General features: G+C 44.3%; 1 protein-coding gene across 1 annotated transcript in view; it reads right to left on the bottom strand.

Annotated features, from left to right (window-relative positions):
• LOC137553180 (vomeronasal type-2 receptor 26-like) overlaps positions 1-17,536 on the bottom strand; it is a 66,141-nt gene that overhangs the window by 27,735 nt on the left and 20,870 nt on the right. The window contains exon 3 of the mRNA XM_068271439.1: positions 1,893-1,936. Within this exon, the coding sequence (XP_068127540.1) occupies positions 1,893-1,936 (44 nt within the window). The remainder of the gene's footprint in view (positions 1-1,892; positions 1,937-17,536) is intronic.

The following is a 17,536-nucleotide window of genomic DNA, read 5'->3' as shown; positions in this document are numbered from 1 at the left end:
TTTATTGCTAGACTAGTGTTAGGTCTTCTCCGTGAGGGTCCATCATCTCTGTGGGGAAGTCCAGTTAGTAGGGAATAATCTGTGCACACATTATTTACTGAAGCTAACACCCTCCTTTACCTGTTTTGAGTGCTAGGTGTGTAATTTTGTCCAGTTCTTGGAGCTCTGCACATCCATGCAGATAGATCATTCAGGTATAATCTCTGTTTGAAAGCGCTGTCATGTCTCCCGCTATACAAGAAATAAAAAATGTGGCTCCCACCCCCTTCTAAACCTTTTTAACCCCTTGCATTCATGCAGGCTGGTATAGCCAAAGTGCAGGGGGCTTTGCACCCTCAACAATACCAAGGTTCATAATATCGCGGTATCTGAAATAGAAGGGTGGCGAAGTCTCCCCCGGAGCCCTTGTCCATATAATGGAGATTGGGATTAACTTCACCTCTAGTGTCCAGGAGGAGAAAGGAATCACTACCCCCACGCCTGTGAGTGAGTGAAGGCACCAGGGGACGGTAATGGCTTAAATAGGGGGAACCAATATGTCTGCCACCCCCAGATGAAATGGACATAGGGGTTCTTACTGTTTGTATCCCTTAGGCCCCGTTTACACTTAATCAGTTGGTGTGCGTTAGTGTGCGCTGGTACGCGTTAGTATGCGTTTTTTCCATAGCAGTGCATTGGGAAGAAGATTTCAGTTAAACCACGTTAAGTGTAAAAGGTGCCATAGGAAAAAATGGGCAATACTTTAAAATTCAGTTTTCTTTCAGTTTTAACTGAGAGCAACTGATTAAGTGTAAAAGGGCCCTTACTATTTCCACAAAGAGTTAAAGATAAATTAAAACAAAGTTGTCAGAAATGGTTATTTTTAACTACAGCAATAACACAGTCACCCATACCTTTTGAATTAGAACTGTGATCTTTTGAATACCGTGCATTATATTTTGTGTAGAAATGCTCTGCAGAGTTTGTAGACTACAGAATTTTTAAAAATCATTCAACCTCCCTGGCAGTATGATTATTTCTGGATTTTAGGGTCTTTTCCAGATAGCCGCCAGAATGAGTGCAGCAGCCCCTGCATTTACTCACCTCCCTGGGTTCCAGCACTGCAATTTTCCCTCCGTCCTCTGGGTGGTGCTGTAATTCTGTAGTGAGATCACTGACGGCAATCTCACCAGAGTGGTTCAGAGCCTCCGTGGAGAGGAAGTAGAATGGCTGCCTGTGTTTGGATCCCACACGAGGTGAGTAAAAACGCCTGCTGCGCTCCATTGCTTTGTATTGAGCTCCCGGCGGTTAGCCCGAGCATATCTCGGGGTTACCGACAGGGAGGTTAAATGTTAGACTTTTGCTGCAAGCTAGATGTAATGTATTTGTGTTCAAGAATTCTATAATAGAGGTCATCTGCAATTCACTTTGTCTCCTGAGTTTTCACCAAGGAGATAATTTTTCATGTTGAATTTAAAGTGGACCTGAACTCTAGCACAGGAAACAAGGAAAACATAACAGAAATGCACTCTGTATGTATTTAAAGAGTGTAGGCTGTGTAATACCCCCTCATTTGTGTCTAATCCATAGTTGTTATTTGATCTCCCCCCTGTGGCACTGCCTATGGCAGATAAGCAGATAAGCCCATTTGAAAGCACAAGCTGTAAACAATATGTCTGCTTCTATGAATCAGGAAGTAGAAACTGTGCAGAGTTATTGCAGGATTTGTATCACCTGAAACAAAGACATGTTTTTGTTAAAAGGTTATTAAGCTGTTGTGTATCTTTTAGAGCAGAGAGGAGTTCTCTCAGGCCCACTTTAAAATAACTTTTTAGTACTTTGCAATGGAAAAAGTACCAAAAAGTGGGTGGAAAAGGTACTATCAATATTATTTTGAGCATTTGTTTGCTCACCGGTGGTTTCAAAGGCATTTTATTGGTACGTTTGAAAATATCACCTAGGAGAAAACATAGGAGAAAAAGTGAATTGCATATGGGCCTAGAGGTGAGATATATTTCCCATGAAAGTATACAAGGCTATGTTTTGAGAAAGTAGCTTTTTTATGACTGGTATTAGATTATTTGTTACTAAGTGAATTTATGATCTAAACATATTTTAGCTTAGTTTAGCATTAACCCAAATGGTGGTTGATGCTATAACCCAGGAATCCACGTCAGGTGTTTTAAATTATGAGGAACCAGGACTGCTGCTGATTAGTATAGTATGGCTGAAAATAGAAGAAGAACCATGGTTGGTCCCAGGGCCGGGCCGAGGCATAGGCTGGAGAGGCTCCAGCCTCAGGACGCAGTGTAGGAGGGGGCGCAGAATTCATTCAGCTGCATTCCTAATTGTGTTTGAAGCAGAAAGAAATGAGAAAAGGGGATACATGGCAGTGACTGCAAGCCAGATAACTACATATTAAGGTGTTGGGGAGGTTGTGGGCCCTGTGGTGCCTCTTAGTCTAATAGCAATCAGTGTGTGATGGATGGGGTGGCAGGGATGGAGGGGCGCACTTTGGTGTCTCAGCCTTGGGTGCTGGAGGACCTTGTCCCGGCTCTGGTTGGTCCAGCTAGATTGGAAGGATAGGCTGCAGACGCATTGGGCAGGCTGCGTGCCAGATCAACGGACTGGTTGGAAGCTCTAGAAAGAATGACACATGTATTTTTTTAATTTAAGGTTCACCCTTCATTTAAAGGTTTGACATTCTTTGTTTAAAAATAAAGATAGTAGAACCAACTACTAATTACTAGTGAACTTTTCAACTACACCCCTTATTCAATTCACTTTTTCTCTTAAAGGGATACTGAAGTGAAAAAAAAGGCAGATACTTACCCATGGAGATGAAAGGATCTAGATCCTATAGAGCCATCCTTGTCCCCTCATTCTAAAACTCTAGTCACCCCCATTGTTTGTTCTCGACCAACTGATCGAAAACTCCTTCAGGGATTCTCTGAAGGCTTCTGGAGTACTTGTATCTCAATTTGCTCATGAAGATGAGCGGCTCCAGAATGCACCATGTGCAGTATGAACCCACCCACCTTCAAGAGCACTCGGGGACATAAATGCTCCCAAAGCCTTCAGAGGGCTCCCAGAGGTGGCAGATTTGATATCAGGGTGCTATGGGTGCTCCAGGGGGATAGTGTGGGAAGGCGCAATAGTTGCAGTGGGCGGCGAGGAGAGCGGGAGCTGTGCAGAATGGAGTTCTAGCTATACTAAGTATAGCAGAGCTCAAAGCATCTATAAATTCAAATTTAAAGATGCTTTTGCTCTACCTATACTTAAAATAGCTAGAGCTAGCGGTGGGGAGCTGCAGTGTGTGGTGGCGGGTGTGCAGAGAACTTCAATCAAGCTCATTAGAGGATATTGGCGTGGGGCATTTATGAGAATATTGGCATGGAAACATAACTTACAGGTAAGGATTTATGATTAATTAAGAATAATAAAATACTTTCCCCATCGTTATGTTTTTATTTCATTTAACACTTTCTGGAAATGGGTAAGGGGTACTATGCAAGGGGACTCCCAGATGCCACCACGAACCCTCCCCACCAACTGTGCGTCGCCAGCCCCCACTTCCTCCCGGGGCACCAGAGGTGGGAAAGAGCCCCTTGTCCTTGATTGAACAAGGGCTCTGGGGGAGAGGGGGAGGTTTGGCTGCCTCTCCCCCCAGGAGCCCCCCCATATCATGGACCATGTGGGCTGGTATAGCTCAGGGTGCAAAGCCCCATGTGGCTGGCCTGGAAGCTCTGGCTTATGACTATTCCAGCCTGCATGGGGCGAAAGGGATTAAACAAGCTGGGGAAGGGGGACCCCATGTAATTTGTTTAATTTCCCACACTCTGAAAAACAAAAAAAGTTTAAAAAATAGGTAAAGTTGTCAGGCCCTGGCCAAAGCATTGCCACTTCCACGAAAGTCACTGCTGTTTGTTTTGATACATGTAAATGTACACTACCGTTGATACTTTATTTGTCATTTACTGCATTTAAAGGGACTCCGAGCTCAAATTAAAATAAAAAGCTGTACTTGCCCGGGGCTTTCTGCAGCCCAGTGCTGGTCTGGAGGTCCCACGCCGGTGTCCTGGCTCTTCCCCAAAGGTCTACTCCGATATGGCTCCCCGGCGACACTGGGCCCGAGTGTCGTGCTCCTCTTCCTTATTCGTCACGGCTGACGTCACCACGCCGCCCGCCTCGCGTCATCACGGCGGCCGGCGTGACACTATGGCGCATGCGTAGTTTAATCTTAATTTGAGCTCGGAGTCCCTTTAAATGTACATTTTTTTTCTTATTGTAACTTTAAAATCGACTTTCTCCAAAACTATAAGGTCTTTTTGAACATTTTTTTCCTCTTGTACCCACTGTTCTCCTTAACATACCATGCAAATTTGGTGATTCTAGCTTGTAAGGGGCTTTGCAATTAACCACAAAAGCCAGCTGCCATTAGGCAAAAACACAAAAATTGTAGCGTATATTCATGAAAAATCTTGAATTTTCAATGCCAGGATGCCTTTGGCCAAAAATTCGCAAGTGACACTGGTAAGAGATACATCAGTACCCATATACTAATTTCACCTAGGAAGGGGGCGGGCATCTGGGGGTCCCCTTGTTAACCAGTTCGGCCTATCTGGAAGAGCTTCCTCGTCCAGCTAGGCACTGCTGCTGCCCGCTGCTAGCCCCCCGATCAGTGAATGGGAATATAATTCCCATTCACCGATCTACCTTCCCCGCAGAAATACCGACGCTTTCTCTTCAGAGAGCGCGGTATTTCTGCCCCCAGGAAATATCTCCCCAGCATTTTAGTTCCTGGATGCGAGATCGTTCGCATCCAGGACTTTTTTCACTGTGGCCATCTTGTGGCCAAATAGTAAACTGCACCAACATACAATTTTAATAAAAAAATATAATTTTACATTTAAAATTAGCAGTTTCCCTCCCACACCAAAAATTACCCACATACACTTTTTTTATTAATAAAAAAATAAAAAATACAATAAAAAAAAAAAAAACAACATAAATAGTTACCCAAGGGTCTCAACTTTTTAAATATGCATGTCAAGAGAATATGTTATTATATTATTAAAAATTATAAGCTTATAAACAGTGATGGACGCAAATTGAAAAAATGCACCTTTATTTCTAAATGAAATATCGGCATCATAAATTGTGATAGGGACATCGTTTAAACGGTGTAATAACCGGGACAGATGGGCAAATAAAATACATGCGTTTTAGTTACGGTAGCATATATTAATTTCAAACTATAATGGGCAAAAAATTGAGAAATAATGCATTTTTTTCATTTCTTTCTTAATTTTCCTGTTAAAATAGATTTAGAAAAAAATAATTCTTAGCAAAATGTACTACCCAAAGAAAGCCTAATTAATGGCGGAAAAAAACAAGATATAGATCAGTTCATTGTGATAAGTAGCAATAAAGTTATAGGCGAATGAATGGGAGGTAATGTTGCTCGGATGCATGAGATTTTCGGACTGCAGTGCTGAACCGGTTAATGGGGACACCCAAATGCTCCCATGAACCACCCCTAGGGCTTACACTCCTTAGCAACATGTATTGTCCTGCATGAAAAAAACCTCTGCATAAAAAAAATCGTTTTTGCGGAACAATTTGCAGTTGATTCCTCTCTGCCATGTCACAGCCTGGGTTTTTTTTGGACAGTTTTGACAACTTTTTTACCTTGTGGCTGCAAATATGCCCTGAAGGTTTTTGAAGTTCACCTGCAATGAAAGTCAGTGAGGTCCACCGCAAACTTTCGGTTCACAAACATTTGCAGAAAAGTTTGCGAAAAGGTCCATAAATAATGTCCAGTAAATTGTCTAGAAAATCCTCTATAATAAAACCTTAATGTTCCTGCATTCCGTCCCTCTGTCAGTGCTTTTTAGCACTGGGCATGTGCAGGGACAAGACGCAGAGACGCCGCCGAGAGCCGGAGGAGGACGGGGCCAGGAGGGACGGGTGTGTGCGTCACGCGCGGCGGACGTATGCGCGACGGCTGCGTGGCGTGCACGACGGTCGTGCGGCGTGCAAGGGCGCAACAGGTGCGCGGTAAGCGCGCGCATGCACGCGGCGCATTAGGGACAGACCCAAGTCACTAGTTGTACAATGTTTAGTACCAACACTTAGTTTCAGCAATGTTTAGTAATAGACATATTACCTGTGAATATCCATATATATGTAAATTTCGATATATAGATAAAGAGATTTCTGAAGTTCGATCTCCAATAACACCAGCCAGTTTGCCATGATCCCGACAGGAGTAATTAGGAACAGTGTCGCCATGACCAGATAAGATATGAAGGACACTCTCTACAGCCTTATGCACACTGTTACAGGAATCATGCACATGGTATCCTAGAGTCACATTGGGCAACATATCTTGACTTTTGTTTATTTCATCTATGGCAAATATGAAAGCCAAAATATATCTATAGTGGTGTGGCAGGGGTCTGTATACAAAAAATAAAAAACAAGACAAAAAAAATATGTGTATAAAAATCCATGAAAATAAAAAAAAAATTAATGTAAGAAAAAGAGAACAAAAAGAACATTTACTGTATATAGATATCAGTAAATATATCAGTGACAAGATATATATATATATATATATATATATATATATATATATATATATATATATACTGTACAGCACTGCGTAATATGTCGGCGCTATATAAATACTAAATAATAATAATAATAAATATATTAGAAGCATATCCCAGCCATCTCTGACAAAGCAGAAAATGTACAGTAAGGCCGATTTTACACCTGGCTGGTGTTGTATTGCAACACAATGCACAAAACGTCAATCATATGACCCTGTGGCAGTGTCCGCCAACAGGGTCATTTGCATAGCGCCGCCTCCCTGCACGCCCCTCCTCACCCCTCGCCCAGTGATGTACTCCCTGCTGGACAGAAAGTAGGTCACTGGGATTCCCATGTTTCCCCATTATATTCCTGCCATTCCATGCACCACTGCCGCCAACATATTTACATTTCCTGCATCGCCCATTGACTTACATCACTTCCTCCGCAACCGAGCTGCTGTGAAAGTCCAACGGTAATGCACTGTTGACTTTGTGGTGGCTCAGGGTCGGATCAGGCACGTCTGACGTGACGTGGTAAGTGTGCTAGGGCCCGTTGCCTTGCATTGCTGTAGCGTTACCCTGTTTAAAACAGGGTAATGCAATAAGAATTTCCTATGGAAGTATAATTGGGGCCTAAATGTTATCATACTGATTTGAAACTTCCTGTCTTTATTGATAGCTAACATGGAGCAATACTTTCCTGCATAAAACTCAATATGGATATGAAGTCTAAAATAAAAAAAAAACCTTTGCAAAAACATTGCTGCATGGGAACTAAACATGACCATATAATGTAGTGAAAATTTGAGGGTATGACGTATTTTTTATTTTCCATATCTATCGTATTTAGTATGTTTTATGTAGCACGCTGAGCACTTTGCACTTTAGATAGTACCCCTGACAAAGCCCATGATTATTACGAGATGAAACATGTCGGGTTTACAGGTGGGGTGTTGTGTGTTTAATTAGCAACCTTATCTTGGTTAGAGAAACCGAAAGCCCAATATAGTGTAGTAAGTTCAGCAAAAAATTAGTAAAGATAATAAGTGAGAAGAGTATACTCACAAACGTGGGTTACCACAAAGGCAACCACTGTATAGGCAGGTGAGGAGATTAGACCAGTGGTGCTCTCACGAATGGTCGTGATCACGGGTACGCGTGATTCACGGCCATTTTTCCGCATCACGAAGGCCGTGACCCGGATGCCGTGATCGGCATGGATCACGACATCGTGTCAAATCCGGATCACGGCATGCGTACAAAAAGACGAGTCACGACCCGTAATCACGGCCTTGATGCGGCCGTGATAGAGGGGAGGCTACATGCGGATTTTTATGTCCGCATGGCCTACTGATACGCATGCGCATGCGCAGTTAGTGAGTACGGGTACCGACACATACATACATGCGGATTTTATATCCGCATGGCTTACTGATACAGATGTGAATGCGCAGTTAGTGAGTCGCATGGCCTATTGCTATGCATGCGCAATCTCAGTTTTTTAACACGTACATTTCTACGCATGGCGGCATGGCGATACGCATTAAACATTATGGGTTACGACTGACCACTACACGACTTTGCGGATTTTACAATACTGATCACGGGTAAAGACGGGTCGGGCCGGTTGCGGAAAAAAATAGGGGACCCGATCACGGGTTGATACGGATGCGGCTCCAATAATCACGGCCGCATGCGGATCCGTGATTGGGGGGTATCCGAGCAACACTGGATTAGACCTGTCCTCACTCAGGATTAAGACGTCGCTCTCTGTAGATCAGAAAAGGGGTAGATCACCCCTCCACCAGGGGTGGACACGGTACAGCAAACGGGGAACAGAGGCGCCAGCAGGGTAAAAGTGGATAAAACATTTAAAATTTTGCTTGGAGGAAGCGGTGGACTTACCTCCATAAAGCAGAGACGGAAGACTGTATAATAGTAATTACATTTATTGTATAGTACCCCAAAAGTGCAATGCGTTTCGCAGGCAACGCCCGCTTCATCAGGCAATAAACGTGGGGACAAACTGTGGACAAGAGACAGTACATTTTGCTATAGTGAATTCTGTAGTACAATTTGTATAACAAGACATTGTATATCATACAGCATATAGTGTATAAAAATTGCTATGTGAGGATAATATAAAGAGTTGGATATAACAAAAAACAGTAGGGGGTAGAGACTAGTATGCTAGTGTAAATGATGGGCCATGGGATGTTATAGATATAGAGATCAGTATTGAGTAGTGCTAGTAATTGACATGGGATCCATATAGGTGAGATGACAAATAGTGGGTAGTTGGGTATGAGTGAGAGGGAGAATCAAGGGGGGTACAAAATAAAGCATGCAAACATAATAGTATAACACACTCACAATAGTGAATTCTGTAGTTACAATACATTTATATTATACGCATATAGTGTATAAAAAAAAATCGCTATGTTAGGATATAACAAAAACAGTAGGGGGTAGAGACTAGTATGCTAGTGTAAATGATGGGTCCTGGGATGTTATAGTTATAGAGATCAGTATTGAGTAGTGCTAGTATTGACATAGGATCCATGTAGGTGATTTGGCAATTGATGGGTATTGGGTATAAAAAGTGAGAGGGAGAATAAAGGGGGATAGAAAAAACAGAATGCAAACATAATAGTATAACAGACTCACCAGAATTTCAGCAGTAGCAGGAGTAGCGTCTCAGTAAAGTGGTGAGGACGCTTATCCCTTTATATATGCAGGTATTGGCTACATGGGCCAATCCAATGAGTGGGAAGTGTAGGTGGGTGGAGTTAGGGTGCTTGTGCGGACAGCCAATGGACTGTTGCCATCCGTGCTGAATGTGTTGGGTATTGGGGGAGGGCGAGGCTGGTAACCATGGCAATCAAATGTGCAGCCAATGGGCTGCTGACATGTGTGACTTATAGTTTGGTATAGTCACACAAAAATGTATTTTGCTGACACCCGGTGGCCAAAAAAGTTATAACAGGTTCAAAAAAATGACATAGAAGTGCATGTAAGAAAAATTTAAAAACATAATGGACATAAAAATTCATATAAAGCTAAATCAGAATGATTAAGATAAGAGAAGACAGGGGGTCATGGAAACTTTAAACAGATATGAAGACGTAAACACAGTCATAAATAATGGTAACGAGAGATCAGAGATAAATTACAATCCTGCTACATTACATGTATTAACATACGAATACGTAAAATTATATAATTATAATGAACGACTGGAGATTTTGTTGTTGAATATTATAGTAAAAAATTCACTTGAATGATTAAAAGTAATAAAAGTTCTAAAACAAGATACAAAGAGTAAAAGAGAGCGACCAAGATAAAAGAAAAACGGTATTGTGCGAGTTTTAGTAGATTTTTTCTAGGACTTCATTGAGTCCCTCAGGGATGAGGGTTCTTACAGTTTGTATCCAGTAGTGTTGGGCGAACACCTGGATGTTCGGGAACGTTCGCCGAACATGGCCGCGATGTTCGGCATGTTCGGGCCGAACCCCGAACTCCCCGAACATCCCGCTTTTGGGGGCCCTATGGGGTCGCAGGCATAAGGGGGGAGCATGCCCCGATCACGGGGGGGGGGGGGGGGGTCGGAAATTCCCCCCACCCCCTCCGCTAGCGCTTCCCCCTCTGCCCGCTTCCCCATACAAAAGTTTGACGAAAGTAAAATAGTACCGGTGGTGGTGGCTGGCTGCTGCAGTGGCTGGCTGGCACTATGAAGTGACTGAGGAGGAGGAGTCGGAGTAGGACGCGTTGAGGGAGGCCGGGCAGCGGGCGGTTCAGCGGTAGTACCCTTGTGGTACTTCCGCCCTTTTTCTGACCTCACGTCCTCTGCGTGATGACGCATACGAGGGTACGCGTGACGCGTACCCTCGTATGCAGAGGACGTGAGGTCAGAGAAAGGGCGGAAGTACCACATCACAAACAAATTTCCCCTTCACAGTGTATCACGACACTTTTGCACTCATCTAGAGATGATGGGCAGATTTGACCAAGAGACAAATATCTCTCCAACTGAATCTGATAAGAGAGAGAGCTGTCAGCTGCCCATACACTGCAGGCTTATACCCGATCAATTTCAATGCTGAAATCGATCCTGAATCAACCTTGTGATGTTTCTGAATCAGGGCCGGCCCGCCCATGAGGCGGGGTGAGGCGGGTTCCTTAGGCGGCTGATACACACGCGGCTGCTTCCTGTGTAAACAGGAAGCAACCGCGTGTGTATCAGCAGCGGCTACATTGCAGAGAGGAGACCAGCAGGGTGGGAGCGGCGATCGGATCCAGGGAGGTGAGTAACTGTCTGTGTACAGCAGCGCTTCCCTGCACGCTAACTCTGCTGCCTGCAGTCCGAGGGGGGTGCATGGAGGGCGGCCCGGGGAGAGGGAGGGAGAGGTCGGGCTGCCCTCACCGCGGCTCCTGCTCCCCCCTCCGCCATTATGAGGGGGCACCTACCTACTTAACCTATACTGGGCAAGCTACCTAACTATCCTATACTGGGGGGCACCTACCTAATATAACCTGTACTGGGGGCAGCTACCTATCTATCCTATACTGGGGGGCACCTACCTAATCTAACCTGTACTGGGGGCACCTACCTATCTATCCTATACTGGGGGGCACCTACCTAATCTAACCTATACTGGGGGCCAGCTACCTATCTATCCTATACTGGGGGGCAGCTACCTATCTAACCTACAAAAACCAACTACACATAAGTGTACATATTCATGTGTGCAATACAGGTGGGTACACGCACTGGTCAAAAGAACATACAAAACAAACCAAAGCAACTACCAGTATATGCTGTTCAACCACCTGATATTTATTACAAATTGTTGATCAATTCACATAGGTCGATCAAAAATAAAGATAGGACCTGTTCAAGCTTATACATATTGCACACACTTATATTGCTTATAAGACTTATAAGTGTGTGCAATATGTATAAGCTTGAACAGGTCCTATCTTTATTTTTGATCGACCTATGTGAATTGATCAACAATTTGTAATAAATATCAGGTGGTTGAACAGCATATACTGGTAGTTGCTTTGGTTTGTTTTGTACCTATCTAACCTATACTGGGGGGCAGCTACGTATCTAACCTATACTGGGGGGCAGCTACCTATCTAACCTATACTGGGGGGCAGCTACCTATCTAACCTATACTGGGGGGCAGCTACCTATCTAACCTATGCTGGGGGGCAGCTACCTATCTATCCTATGCTGGGGGGCAGCTACCTATCTAACCTATACTGGGGGGCAGCTACCTATCTAACCTACACTGGGGGGCAGCTACCTATCTAACCTATACTGGGGGGCAGCTACCTATCTATCCTATACTGGGGGGCACCTACCTAATCTAACCTGTACTGGGGGGCAGCTACCTATCTAACCTATACTGGGGGGCAGCTACCTATCTAACCTATACTGGGGGCAGCTACCTATCTAACCTATACTGGGGGGCAGCTACCTATCTAACCTATGCTGGGGGGCAGCTACCTGTCTAACCTATGCTGGGGGCAGCTACCTATCTAATCTATACTGGGGGCACCTACCTAATCTAACCTGTACTGGGGGCACCTACCTAATCTAACCTATACTGAAGGGCAGCGACCTAATCTAACCTATACTGGGGGGAAGCTACCTATCTAACCTATACTGGGGGCACCTATCTAACCTGTATTGGGGGCACCTACCTACCTAGTTAGCCTATACAGGTGGCAACTATACTGGCTACCTATACTGGGGGCACCTACCTAACTAACCTATACTGGGGGTACCTACCTATCTAACCTATGCTGGGGGCAACTATACTGGCTACCTATATTGGAGGCACCTACCTAGCTAACCTGTACTGGGGGTACCTACTTATCTAACATATACCGGGGCGGGGGGGGGGGGGTGTCTGCCTATCTAACATATACTGGGGGCAACTATACTGGCTACCTATACTGGAGGCAACTACCTGGCTAACCTATACTGGGGGCAACTTTACTGGCTCACCCATGCCTGGCCACCTATACTCGGGGGGGGGGGACCTATAGCTGGCTACCTATACCGGGGGGGGGGGGCGCAATTTTTACACCCTCGCCCTGGGTGCATTTTAGCCTAGAAACTGCACTGTTGCCGCCGGCCTCCGAGTCCGACGACTCCGAGCTCTGCAGCCTCTCCTGTCTCCTCCAAGGCTGCACGCTGGTGATGCTGCCTAGTGCCTAAGCCTGCTGATTTGATGGCGGCGGCTGCCGCCCGCTCTGCTGCCCTGGCTGCAGCTGATTGTCATGGTCAGTCACTGAGCAGCGAGCGCCGCCGACGTGACCGTGACGATGATGAGGCTGGTTGGCTGCCGCCGGCCGCCGCTCACTGGCCCAGCGCGAGATCCCTCAGATCCGAGATGGAGCATGCCCGCCGCAGACCGCAGCCGTCTGTCCCCTGCCAGTGCAGGATGCATGCTGGATGCGGATGCCCGCCCTTCGCCGCCGCCAGACCCGGAGGGAGACCCAATCCCTGGTGAGTCAGTCACTCACTTTGCTGCGTCACTCAGGCTTTCCTTCACGGACACGGTCGGTTGTGTGGGGGATGTAATGTTATGTAGAAATATTGGGGGGGGGGGCGCCTTTACGATCTTTGCCTCAGGCAGCAGAAAGTCCAGGACCGGCCCTGTTCTGAATTCAACCTCCTCGTCACCGCAATGATTTCCCCCCTAATGTTAAGTGTGTCGTCTCCCCCCCCGGTGCTTAGTGCATGTTATACATTACCTGTCTGTGGCTTCCACTTGTCCCTGCAGGCTCCGGGTGCACTCTGGTCTGCATACACGCGTGCCTCTTCCTTGTGGTTGCTTAGTAACGTGACCGTGTGTATGACGTGGTGCGTGTGTATGTGAGTGGAGTGCCGGGACAAGCGGAGGTGGCGGAAAGTTAATGTATAACATGCACTGGGCAATGGAAGGGGGGCAAACACTTAACTTTAGGACGGACAGTGCCAGGGGTTTAGTCACATTCGTCGATCATCAAGAAATTGCAAGCCGTTACTGCCAAGCACCAGAGCAAGTCGGCCCAACATCTTGCAGCATGCTTGATCGACTTATGCAACCAATTTCGTTCTGAACTTGGTTCTATTGTCGGTCGTGCATGCACTTGGCGGCACCAATTTTCTTCCAATTCGATTATAATATTTGAATCGCATGGTCAATCGGTCGCCTGATATATGGCTACGTTAAGCTAAATTAATGTATGAGTGAACAGAGGCGCCAGAAGAATAAAATTAGCTAAACTAAAATCTGACTGTCTGATGAAGCAGGATCACGCCTGCGAAACACGTTGCAAATAATTGTGGAGTGTATCAATAAATGTTCTTGCTAAATGTAATAGGTTTGTTTTCGTGTCCTTTGGAGTAGGTAAGTCCACCACTAGCACTCCCCATTTTAAAAGTTTTAGCTCATTTTATTCCTCTGGCGCCTCTGTCCACTCGTACATTGTTCAAGTCCACCCCAGGTGGAGGGGTGATACCCATAATCTTCTTCCTATCTACAGAGAGAAATTTCTTAAACCTGAGTGGGAACAGGTTAATTCTTCCTACCTGCACTGACAGTGGTTGCCTAAGCGGTAAACCTGGTTTGTGAGTATAACTATACTGACCATTTGTCCCTTACTTGCCAACACTTACTAATGGTCTCTTGGTGTCTCTGTTTTTTCTTTTTGTATTAAGCTAAATTAAAACTGGCATGACATCCCGTAATCCTGAAAGCAATATGATTAGATATTGTGTCTAGGGAAAGACAGGTGGATTCCACAGACGTGATTTAGCAATCTCCCTTTACCATAGTAAAAGCTAGAAGTTTGAACCAGGATGCTACCATCTATTGACTAACTTAGAAGAAAAGGAGTAAGCTTTCGACTATGAAGCCTTTCTCAGACTTCATAGCTGAAAGCTTACTCCTTTTCTTCTAAGCTAGTCAATAAATGGTATTATCCTGATTCAAACTTCTTGTTTTTACTGAGGGCTAACATGGTACAACACTCTACTGTTTTAGCATAGTAATATTTATTTATCAATGGGAAACAGATCTGAGTGGCACTCCCTACACTAACATGGAGCAGTGTGAGTGCATGGGCAAAAACATTCTCACCAAATCCCTGACGTTTCCTGTATCTGCTGCTGGGACGTGTGCACATCGGACTTGTGAAAAAAGGGCATCACTAACATCAAATACGCAGAGAAAGAAGCAACACCTCCGGGCACCTTCCGTCCAATTTCTTTATTGCAGTGCTTTGGTACAGGTGGTACGTCTATGACACATCCAGGGTATGGATCCTCAAGTGATGGTGTGATGGAGGTGGGGGGATGCCGGGCACCAGATGGGGCTTGCGACGGCCGTTTCGCGCCTCAGTGGACGCTTGGCCATATTGGAGCACAGCGTAACCAAGCATCCACTGAGACGCGAAACGGCCGTCGCAAGCCCCATCTGGTGCCCAGCATCCCCCCACCTCCATCACACCATCACTTGTGGATCCATAACCTGGATGTGTCATAGACCTCCATCACACCATCACTTGAGGATCCATAACCTAGATGTGTCATAGACGTACCACCTGTACCAGAGCACTGCAATAAAGAAATTGAACGGAAGGTGCCCGGAGGTTTTGCTTCTTTCTCTATGTATTTGATGTTAACATAGTAATATAGCTAATTTGGTTGAAAAAAGACATCCGTCCATCAAGTTCAACCAGTAGGAACAAACATAGCCAAAATCACTGCGCTCCACAATCCTGGAACCCCCAGTCAATGGGCCTGTTTCCATTACAGGTGAAATTCACCTTCCCCCACAGGTGAAAAAAAACAATGGCCTGGGTAACAATTTTCCGCATGATTTATGCGTTTTCGCATTAATGTGTACACTTTTTTATGTGCAGAAGTCAATAGTAATGAATGGCGACATGAAAAAAAAATGTGTACGCATGCAAATTTGCGTGAAAATACGAATCCGCAGGCATTTTTTTCTATGCTGATTCACCTAGGTATAGTGGAAATTGTATAGTGTGTGATTGTAGACGTTTATTGTGTTAATCTTTTTAGCTTCATTCTGGCTGTCCATTCTTTATAGTGCTGATTGTAATCAGTTAATTACAATAACGCAAAATTTGATTTGATTACGAAAATTTTCGCAATTAATACTCCCATATGTAATTATGATTTGTAAATGTGTGTCATTTATGCATAACTTTGTATAATTTTTGCATAATTTCATGCCATACAGTCCCCGTACAGTCCTGGCCAACCGTACAGTCCTGGCCAAAAGTTTTGAGACTGTCAAAAATCTTGGAAATTAGAAAAGTTGGTGCTTAACCACTTGAGGACCTAGGGCTTTACCCCCCTTAAGGACCGGCCACTTTTTTTCCATTCAGACCACTGCAGCTTTCACGGTTTATTGCTCGCTCATACAACCTACCACCTAAATGAATTTTGGCTCCTTTTCTTGTCACTAATAAAGCTTTCTTTTGGTGCTATTTAATTGCTCCTGCGATTTTTACTTTTTATTATATTCAGCAAAAAAGACATGAATTTTGGCAAAAAAATGATTTTTTTAACTTTCTGTGCTGACAGTTTTCAAATAAAGTAAAATTTCTGTATACATGCAGCGCGAAAAATGTGGACAAACATGTTTTTGATTAAAAAAAACCCATTCAGCGTATATTTATTGGTTTGGGTAAAAGTTATAGCGTTTACAAACTATGGTGCAAAAAGTGAATTTTCCCATTTTCAAGCATCTCTGACTTTTCTGACCCCCTGTCATGTTTCATGAGGGGCTAGAATTCCAGGATAGTATAAATACCCCCCAAATTACCCCATTTTGGAAAGAAGACATCCCAAAGTATTCACTGAGAGGCATAGTGAGTTCATAGAAGATATTAATTTTTGTCACAAGTAAGCCGAAAATGACACTTTGTGACACGAAAAAAAAAAAAAAAAAAGTTTCCATTTCTTCTAACTTGCACCAAAAAAAAATGAAATCTGCCACGGACTCACCATGCCCCTCTCTGAATACCTTGAAGGGTCTACTTTCCAAAATGGGGTCATTTGTGGGGTGTGTTTACTGTCCTGACATTTTGGGGGGTGCTAAATTGTAAGCACCCCTGTAAAGCCTAAAGGTGCTCATTGGACTTTGGACCCCTTAGCGCAGTTAGGCTGCAAAAAAGTGCCACATATGTGGTATTGCCGTACTCAGGAGAAGTAGTATAATGTGTTTTGGGGTGTATTTTTACACATACCCATGCTGGGTGGGAGAAATATCTCTGTAAATGACAATTTGTTAATTTTTTTTACACACAATTGTCTATTTACAGAGTTATTTCTCCCACCCAGCATGGGTATGTGTAAAAATACACCCCAAAACACATTGTACTACTTCTCCTGAGTACGGCGATACCACATGTGTGGCACTTTTTTGCACCCTAACTGCGCTAAAGGGCCCAAAGTCCAATGAGTACCTTTAGGATTTCACAGGTCATTTTGCGGAATTTGATTTCCAGACTACTCCTCACGGTTTAGGGCCCCTAAAATGCCAGGGCAGTATAGGAACCCCACAAATGACCCCATTTTAGAAAGAAGACACCCCAATGTATTCCGTTAGTAGCATAGCGAGTTCATAGAAGATTTTATTTTTTGTCAAAAGTTAGCGGAAAATTGATTTTTATTGTTTTTTTCACAAAGTGTCATTTTCCACTAACTTTTGACAAAAAATAAAATCTTCTATGAACTCACCATACTCCTAACGGAATACCTTGGGGTGTCTTCTTTCTAAAATGGGGTCATTTGTGGGGTTCCTATACTGCCCTGGCATTTTAGGGGCCCTAAACCGTGAGGAGGAGTCTGGAAATCAAATTCCGCAAAATGACCTGTGAAAGCCTAAAGGTGCTCATTGGACTTTGGGCCCTTTAGCGCAGTT

The sequence above is a fragment of the Hyperolius riggenbachi genome, chromosome 1 (genome assembly GCF_040937935.1).
Source record: "Hyperolius riggenbachi isolate aHypRig1 chromosome 1, aHypRig1.pri, whole genome shotgun sequence".
NCBI lineage: Eukaryota > Metazoa > Chordata > Amphibia > Anura > Hyperoliidae > Hyperolius > Hyperolius riggenbachi.
Note: the sequence above shows the minus strand (reverse complement) of the source record. Positions and strands in the feature narration are given on the sequence as shown.